At 35.9% G+C, this 10182-nt stretch overlaps 1 protein-coding gene across 1 annotated transcript in view; it reads left to right on the top strand.

Moving 5' to 3' along the window:
- Window positions 1–1089: 1089 nt before the first annotated feature.
- Window positions 1090–10182, top strand: part of Rergl (RERG like) — a 13419-nt gene continuing 4326 nt past the window's right edge. Inside the window, 4 exon segments of the mRNA XM_008832826.1 lie at window positions 1090–1141; window positions 2223–2279; window positions 5226–5299; window positions 8002–8171. Coding sequence (XP_008831048.1) covers window positions 1090–1141; window positions 2223–2279; window positions 5226–5299; window positions 8002–8171 — 353 coding nt within the window.

Raw genomic sequence — 10182 nt, 5'->3', positions numbered from 1 at the left:
AAAAAAAAAAAAAAAAAAGACAGACATGAAGTTGGGAGGTGCCATGTTGGAGACTTTCGGGAGATTTGGAGGGAGATATGGGAACAGATATGATTATACTTTACCATATTCATGTATGAAAAATCTCAAAAATATAGAAAAAATTTTTAAAGATTTATTTTATTTTTATTCATATGCGTGTGTGTGTGTGTGTGTGTGTGTGTGTGTGTGTGTGTGTGTGCATATGAGTGCAGGTGCTCACAGAGTCCAGAAGAGAGTGTCAGATCCCTGAGAGCTGGAATTTCAGGTGGTTGTGAGCCATCGACTGTGGGTGTAGGGAACCAAATTTGAGTCCACTGTAGGAGTAACAAGTGCTCTTAATCGTTGAGCCATTTCTCCAGACCTGAGGAGTCAGTTTTCACAAATGGCATTGGTCTATGCATTTTTTCTTCTTCTCTGTTTTTCTTCTATGCCACTTGTGTCTGGAATAAGACACTGGAAAGCTGTTATGTTGTAAAGCCTGTTTTCTCCCCAGGAACCTTGTATGATTAAAATCTGTGGCCTGGATAGTCACTCACATTTCTATCAAAATTAAACTCTGGAATTCAAATTTACCATCGCCCTACTTACTTTTACTTACTTAGTGCCTGAGTTTCCTTAAATCCTGCTGTTGTCTTTCACAAAAAGAAAACACCAGAAGATGTGGATGCAGGTATTAACAGAGTAAGCTAAACTGACCTCAGAGTAAATATATAGGGGTATTCATTCATCCATTAAATTTTTTTCTCAATAAAAATAGGTTACTTTTTTGGGTCCTATGGAAAAGTAGGTTCTAGGTTTGGAAGAAGAGGATTAAGAATAAAACTTCAGTTAAAAATATACAGCTATTAGTTTCATAAATCTTAGTGTCTAAGTAGTAGCCCAAAATTTTTTAAAAAGTTAAAATGTTCTGTAGGCAGACATTTTTTCAGTTATTATTAGATGATAGGAATATACAGCGGAGTTGACCTCAGAGCTGCGAGGACAGCCATAAAAGGGAAGTGGACAGAAACAACAGCATGTGCTTGGCTCAAGTCAGCAGAGTTCCAAAGACTGGGCTGGTCAAGCAAGATGAGTGATGTTAAACTTGCGGTCTTGGGTGGCAAAGGCACAGGCAAATCTGGTGAGTAGTGTCGTTTCCTTTAGTGTGAGATGGACAATGAAATGGGTCGAAACACAGAGACATGGTAAATAATAGTCATATATATCAACTACCTGTATAATAACTAATTCACTTGTGAGCTGACTTGTAGATTATTGTTTTCGGTAGGAGTTTTCAGCCTTATAGGCTTATCACTGAATATTTATGAAATTTGTGAAGGGTGTGACATGTGACTGTTTGAAATATAAATCTGTATCTTGTTCTACTGGTGTTTGCATTGCATACGAGTTACAAGAAATCTTCCCATTACTGTCCCGTTATTTCTCACTCTAATACACTTGTCTTTATACCTGCCTGTGGCCAGTTGCTTTGAAAGGACTTTTCTACTATGCAATAGGGTGAGCAGAGTTGCATGGGGGCCCTTGGGGTGTCTTTTACACGCAGCTCCACTGAAGGGAAAGGACTTTGTTGGAACACTGTGTTGCAGTTGTCCTAGACCCACACAGCAAGCTCTAATTTTGGAGTTACTATTTTGCTTTGTTTTACTCTGGTGCAAAATCTAAGCTTAACAAGGATTTCACCAATGGGATACCAGCCTAACAATGATACTTGAGTGCAGGAGCTTCTGGAAGATGCAGAACTAGCATCGCTTTTCCCTATTTACTATATACTGAGCTTGATGTCCCAGTATTCTTAAACAGCTATGAATGTTCAACATTATTGTTGGGACACCCAAACATAGTACTTTGGAACTAGATTTACTTGGTAGATAAAATAAAAGCTGTAAAAACTTCAGATTTCAAATATAATGAGAGATATAATTGTACTATGAAAGTAAATTGGCATATATGTTTATAATTATCAATTAATTTCATAATGATTTATATGTGTAAAGCATGCTAAAACTCACATTTTCTAGCTATAGAATTATTATGTTTCTATAAACTGAACATCATTTAAATAAGAATTCAGTAAACTTTTAATATCTTAACCAAACCTTGGTAATTCATAAGTGAAAAATAAAATTTTATGTACAGAACTAAATCTAAATTATTAAGATCAAAACCACAAAAATCTTAAATCTCATTTATTCCTTTTACAGCCCTTACAGTAAGGTTTCTTACTAAACGATTCATTGGAGAATATGCTTCTAATTTTGGTAAGTCCAAATTGTAGGCCTTTTTTTTTCATAAAATTACATCATATTTAAACTCTAATTAAGACCATAGGAATATTTTTGATAGAATCTGCTATTTTCATTTCCATTAAAATGTGTTAATTCAAAGATTCTAGTTAGAAATGTCAAAATCAGTATTTAAAATGAACATCCTTGTTCACTAAACTCACCCAGTATGATGATGAATTAGGAAGTTGGGCAATTCTAAAGTCTAAATTAGAAAACACTAAAGCTGTCATCCTTGTTCTCAGATATTGTAGAGGGAGGAAGTAAGAGTAGGCTTTGCAGGGTGCAGAGCGTTTTTGATAATTAACATCTATTACAAGGTAGTGACATCTTAGTACTCAAAGCCTGAGAAACTGCCAAATAAAGCTTGGAAATCACGTGAAAATCACAATTCCTGAATGAAATATCATACTATTATCTAGGCTGTTTATAAATTTTTGAGAAATTCTACTACAGATACCAGAACACCTTCGAATCATCTTAAGGTCTTTACAATAATTCTATCACAATTTTGCATTGATTTGATCTGAATTGGCAAGCCATGTGGGGGAAACTATGCCTTGAAATCTGAGGCATTTTTGATACACCTTTAAGTTTACAATTTTTACAGTGATTAATTAATGTGGCAAAATTAGTATCTGAATAAAGACATGGGGATAAATATTATTTTATATTTTTTAAATCAACAGTTACGGAATTGCAGGAAATGAGATTTGGTATAAGAATAACTTTTTATTCAGTATTGTTTATTTAGTGTCAAAGGAACTAATGATTGTGAATACATTTTTCTATGAGAAACAAAACATTTGCACATGACAGGATACTATCAGCATATTTCAGTAAATGATTTTAAAGACTTGTGTCACATTGCTTCCTATGTGTACCCAGCATAGAATTTCAATGTAATTGACATTTTTAGCACTGTAAGATGCGTGTTTGAAAACTGGTTAAAGAAAGAAGAAACAGAAAAACAGAAATTTCTGGTATTTCGTTTCTGGGAAGAACATCCTCAGCACGGAGGTCAGTGTAATACACAAGTCAGGAGTGTGCATGGGAAAGTTTTCCAGAACAGAGAAAAATGAAACTAAAAACAGATAAGATAATGAAATAGCCCAAGAAGGACAGGTAACAATGAAACCTTCACCTGATCCTTTTCTGCAATCCAGTTACATAAACAAATGAAACATTTACACATTTCCAGCTGTGACATCTCCACGCGTAATATAAGACCCAAAGGTCACCAACTCTGTGGAAACAAGCCAGCAAAACAACTTTGTCTTGTCAAAGAAGGCTAGAATGAAAATTAAAACACTCCTTAAAACAATGAGAGCTGATGGCCCTTGCCTAAAACTGTGAGATTTGAAAGACGTTTTAAACTTTCTGGGAGAGTTACAGTTCAGAGTAAATAGTAAATTCGGGGAGCTTAGAAAAAAATCTCATAGTTTGATGAAACTATGAAAATTTAATTAAATGTAAGTTGGAAGGATTACAAAAGTCCGTGTTTACCTCTGAACAAACATTTGCTCCTCCACTATCTGTTGTAGCTTCTTATTGTGGGTCACAACGTGTTTGTCAGAATGAGTCATGGTTTTGTGTTAGTGTCTGAATTCGTAGAGAAATAGACCTTTTATCAAGATGCTGGAGGAACAGTTATAGAAATGATTTCATCCATTCAAAGAATGTTCGTTGAGCAGTTAGTGTGGTCCATGTACATTTCTACATCAGCAGGGTGTTTAACTGAACAAAAAGATAGATACTCAACCTCTCACAGAGTTCATAGTGTGGAGGAAGGGGCTTTCAATCAGGGTGAAAATAATAAATTATACCATATGATAAATTCTCTAAAGATAAGTAAAACAAAACAGAGGCATGGTATTGACATAGTATGAATTGTTTCTAAACTAAGCCAAATGTGGAGGTGTATGATTGTAAGCTCAGCACTCACGAGACTGAGACTGGGGTGATGTACTTAATTTCCAGGATAGCTTGGGATACATTGCAAGATGTCATGAAACAAAAATAAAGCAAACAATAAGATAGAGCAAAAACTCTTGACAAGTTGACAGTCAAACAGGGGCGTGGTGAAGACAGATCTTTGAAGATAACTGAGGAATTATATCCCTGGTAGAAGAAATAACGATTCCCAAAGTTCTGAGACAAGAAATCTTGAGAATGATGAATGATATGCAGACTAATATAGATAGAGTGGATAGAATGAAAGGGAGGTCTTAAAGAATGACTACAGAGGTTTGTGGTGAGGGCTGGAAGCCAAGGGACATCCTCAGACATGTGGGAGGTATTGCTTAATCCAAGTGAGTCAAGGAGTGATTGAAATAGTTTAATCAGACAAAGGTTTGATATACTTACAAGCTTCACACCTGTCCCTTGAATTAGGAATAGATTAGGGACAGGAAGTGCTATATTCATGGCTATTAGCAGGTAAATTAAGACCTGAATTCGATCCCTGGAACCCATATGGTAAAAGGAGAAAACTAAGCCCCCCCCCCCAAATGTCATCTGATCTCCATACATGTGCTGTGGCACACATCGATATACAAATACTCCACCCACCCACTAAATAAATAAATGCAATAAGAATTAGAAGTTCGTAACAGAGGAGTTATAGTAGAATTACTGAAGATATGTTTGTTGTGAATGAGAGGAATTCATGACTTCTTCAGAGAAAAAGACAAGTCTTGGGTATGGGTGCCCATTTTTACCACATGAAAGTATGCACATGAAGAGAAACACGAATTCAGTTTTTGTACAGAGCATACACAGTTTTGATCATGAGAAACAAAAAGCTACTCTATCATGTCATTAAAATATGACCGGTTGAATTTGCCAGACCATGTTTAGATAAATATATATTTTTATTTTGGAATTTTCCCAATCACCGATGAATACATCTATTTTTTGCAGAATCCATTTATAATAAACACTTGTGTTTGGAAGGGAAGCAACTGAATCTTGAAATCTATGACCCATGTTCTCATGTAAGTCAAACAAAGCACTCTTATTTTTTCAATTATGATTTTAAGAGTAGGTAAGAATACATGAAATACTGCCAATATTAGAACTAAAATTTCTTCTTAGTTTTCATTGTTAAGATGTTGAAATATTTATTTTAGTGTTATAAACTGTATTATTGGACTTTTGTGCAAATTTTGATAAAATTATGTCAATTATATTTTAATGAACTGTAAAAATGATTTTTGAAGACACAGTCTTAACAAACTTCTTTAAAATAGCAGCACTGAGTTTCATTTGTAATGTATTTCTATCAACTCAGTGTAGCTGTCAGAAATTAAGGGTAGAATGACTTTTCTATTCTGTTCATAATTTCACTAAATTTTCTATGCAAGATACCAGTTTTCAATAGAGGATAAGTAAGACAAATTTTGAGTATAGATTTCTTTATCCATGTATTATTACTTTTCTGTTGCTGTGATACACACCATGACCAAGGCAACTTACAGAAGGAAGAGTTTACTGGGCTTATGGTTCCCAAAGGATAAGAGTCCATCATGGTGGGAATGCATGGCAGGAGGTAGCTGGAGCTGAAACCTGAGAGCTCACATCTTCAAGAAAGCACAGTAAACAGAGAGACAACCTGGAATAGGACAAAGTTCATGTCCCTAGTGACTTGCTTCCTCTAGAAAAGCTGCACTTTCTAAACCTCCCCAAATAGCACCACCAACTAGGGGACAACATGTTCAGATACTTCAAGCCTATTGGGGGACATTCTCATTCAACTACTACAGTCCAATCTCTGGCTCCCAAAGACTCATGACCATAACATAATGCAAAATGCACTTAGTTCACCTTGAAGAATCTACGTAGTCATTAACAGTTTCAACACTGTTCAAAATTTAAAAGTCTCTTCTGAGACTTAAAGCACTCTTGAGTATGGGCTGTCTCAGAATTTCCTCTACCAAATAAATTAGTCCATTACTTTTTAACTTGGCTTATGGCATGTCCTTAGGGACCCATGGCAGCCAGATTTTTGCCAAAATATTCCAGTTGCTGTTTCAGTCCTTGTTTGGGTCTCCTGCTGGAATGTCTTGAGCCATTAAGTACCACTTACACCATTCAACTGATTTTCTGGGCAGTCTCTAAAGTCTTCCACATTCCTCCAAAAATAATACTGTCTGGTTCTTCACAACAACACCCCACTCCTGGTACCAAGTTCTGTATTAGTTACTTTTCTGTTGCTGATAAACTCCATGACCAAGGCAATTTATGGAAGGAAGAGTTTATTTGGATTATGGTTCCAGAGGGATAAGAGTCCATCATGGCAGGGAGGTGTGGCAGCAGAGGTGGCCAGAGCAGAAAGCTGAGCACTCATCCTAAAGCACATGCAGGAAGCAAAAAGACAAACAGGATATGGAGCAAGGCTACAGCCCATCCCCGGTGATGTACTTCCCCAGCTAGGACAAACCTCTTAAACCTCCCCACACAGTGCCCCTAACTGGGGACAACGTGTTCAAATCCTTGGAACAAATGAGGGACATTCTTATTAAAACAACCACAATCCAACATGCAGAAATAATCAAGGACTAAACAAGTAAGAGAAGCTGTCTGTTTTTTTAATATTTCAATATAATTCTGTTTAGAAATAGATATAAGTAAATTTCTCCATAAATGTTTTTAGATAAACTTTGTAAATATTTTCTCCATCATGGGTTTAAAGGTAGTAGCAAAAATAAATAGATATTCATGCCTATTTACACAGTGATCATTCACTGTGTAAAGTGCTTGCCACAGAAGGGTAAGGATTGGATTCCCAGAACCCACATAAAGCTGAACATGGTAACACATACCCATGATGCCAGTGTTCCTACAGTGAGATGTGAAATGGAGACGTGAAGTTTGTGATCTAGCTACTTTATTACATACAGCAAGGAATGACAAAATACTCTGACTCAACCAGGTTGGAAGAGGGGAAGTTGTACACCTGAGGTTGTCCTCTGACCTCCACATGTGTGTGTCAGGATAGATGCCCACATCTACTTGCATGAACATGCACACATATATAGACACACATACCTATACATATTCATACACCAAGATAAAAATACATACTCTATGTGCTAAAAAATGCCAAACAGATTTTTTAATACAAATATGTGATTATTGATTTAGCAGCCATAATATCAAATTTCTAGAATAAAAATATATTCTTAAGAAGTTGTGGGGCTGGAGAGATGGCTCAGCAGTTAAGAACACTGGCTGTTTTTTCAGAAGACCTGGGTTTGAATCCCAGCATCCACATGGCCGATAACACCTGTCTGTAACTCCAGTTTCAAGGGATCTGACAGCCTCTTCAGCCTCTACGAGAATTGCATGACACTGGTGTACTTACCTACATGCAGGCAATACACACATACACATAAAATAAATGCAAAACACACAAAATAAAAAATAATAAACAAAATTTCAAAACATAACAGTAAATAAAAATAAAAATAAAGAAGTTGTAAAGTGATCTAGAATAAAGGTATTATAGGCATTGTTTCTTTTAATTAAAGAAAGAGGATTAAAAGAAAAAATAGAGAGACTAACAGGGTACACTTTAGAAAATATTCCTTTGCCTTACTGAAGTCTCTCCCAGGTGAAATGAGTCTCTATTAATCAACTGAAGTATAAGCCATTGGTGTCAGATTCCAGTTTTTCAACACACTTGCTTTATTTTTAGCCACAGAAAGCAAAATTCTCCCTCACAAGTGAGCTCCACTGGGCAGATGGGTTCGTGATTGTATATGACATCAGCGACAGGTCTTCATTTGCTTTTGCCAAAGCACTTCTCTACAGAATTCAGGAGCCGCAGTCCACTCACTCTAAAAGGTAAGGCCTTTCATTCCTCTCGTTCTTTTTTAGTAAATCATCATCTAGCTGTAAGCATCATTAGGAAGAATTTAATACAACCTTCCAATTACAAAGTTTAACAGGCCTGAACAATTCACCTTCCCATTCCACAGGAGTTACACACGTAGTAAAAGGAAATCAGATGGGAATGCTTTATATCCTGGCTGACATAAACAGTTACTTGCCCCGAGTAAATGGCTATTTTACAAGACAACTTCTATTGTTAACATGACACTCACTTGCAAAATAATGGTCCTCTGTGCACCAGATATTTCACTCTTCAACTTTCTCTTTTCAGTCTCACAAAAATGTTAAGGATGCTAAATAAATCCGGATTTATTATGTTTGGCATCCTGTGCAATCCAATTTCTTGTCAGTGGGTTGCTCAATGTATCACAGCAAAAGTACACTGTATAATCAAACCATTTACAAATTTCAAGGATCAGAATAACCTTTTTTTTTTAACCACTTTACCTCTGAAAATAAAAAGGGGTCAACAATGCTCTGTTCATTGTCTTGACATACAGGATGAAGAGGAAGATATTCCTGAGACTTAAATAGTTGTTGTATTAATACAGAAAAATTTACATGTCTGAGATTCGTATATTAGTTTTCTCTTTTTTTACTGTATTAGCCTTTCACATTTAAAGTATTTATTTTTTGTTTGGCATACTGACATGAGGAATTATTTGTGCTCTTACTAGTATTGTCCATGAAGTTCAAAATAATCGTATAATTGGATGATTATTGGTTTAATTGGACATCATAAACTGTGATTATTGCAAATTCCTACACATATATCTATTGTATCTCTTGTAATATATATATTGTAAATGGCAACTGTATTAGCAACTTTTGCACAGGTATGGCAAAATATCTGACAGAGACAATTTCAAGGATTTATTCTGGTTTAAGGTTTCAGAAGGTTTGTGGTCACTTAGATTCTTATTTCTGGTCTGTGGTGAGGCAGCACATTATGGTGGAGGTAAACAGTGGCAGAGGCTACTCATATTGTGGCAGATAGGAAGTAGAGGGAGCTTCTATTATGGCAGACAGGAAGAAGAACAAAATCATAGCAAGGCAAGATACAGCTCTCAAGGACATTCCCCCACTATGTAACTTCGCTCTAGCTTTCCTTGCCTTTCAGAATTCCACCCCATCCCCAGTAGTCTATTTAAATTTTGAATTCATTCATTAGGTCATAAAATACCCTTATAGACAGACCCATTGGTATGTTGGCTCTAGTAATCTCCTGGGTATTTCTTAATTCAATTAAGTTGAATGCCAAGATTAAACATCACAGGCACTTCCAGAAAACTGTGAGTATAATAACAGATGCAGGGATTTCCTGAGCTGGAGTACATATGTAATTATATCTGAGTTAACTTTGGTAAACCATTTTAATTTCTACAGCTTGCTTTTATAAATACATAACTGTGGAAGCCTAAAAGGACAGAAAGATGTGACTCCACTAGGGTGCATTACAGCCTTTCATTTCCTTCAATGTTATTGATTTTTTTTTCTCAAAAAAATTTTTTTGGTGGCGCAGGCCTTTAATCCCAGCACTCGGGAGGCAGAAGCAGGCGGATCCCTGTGAGTTCAAGGCCAGCCTGGTCTACATAGTGAGTTCCAGGACAGCTGAGGTTACAGGGAGACCCTGTCTCAAATAAGACCAAAAAATTTTTTTTTTAGTTCTTTGAGAATGTCATACTATGTATTTTGAAAATATGAACTCCTCAACACTTCTAGGGTAGATGTTGCCTCTCTCCACCCACAGTATTTCTTATCCTTTATTGATATTTAAAAAAATTAGTTTAATTTTTGCAAATTGTATACATTATATCTTGATCATATTTAGACTCCCCTCTCCTATCTGCACCTCTCCTTTATTATACCCCAACCAAGCTCATGTTTCTCTCTATATATCTATATCTATCTCTCTATCTCTCCATCTATCATCTATCTATCTATCTATCTATCTATCTATCTATCTATCTAATCTATCTATATC

Source organism: Nannospalax galili, unplaced genomic scaffold (genome assembly GCF_000622305.1).
Source record: "Nannospalax galili isolate Female #2095 unplaced genomic scaffold, S.galili_v1.0 scaffold1230, whole genome shotgun sequence".
Taxonomy (NCBI): Eukaryota; Metazoa; Chordata; class Mammalia; order Rodentia; family Spalacidae; genus Nannospalax; species Nannospalax galili.
This window is presented reverse-complemented; position numbering and strand designations above follow the sequence as displayed.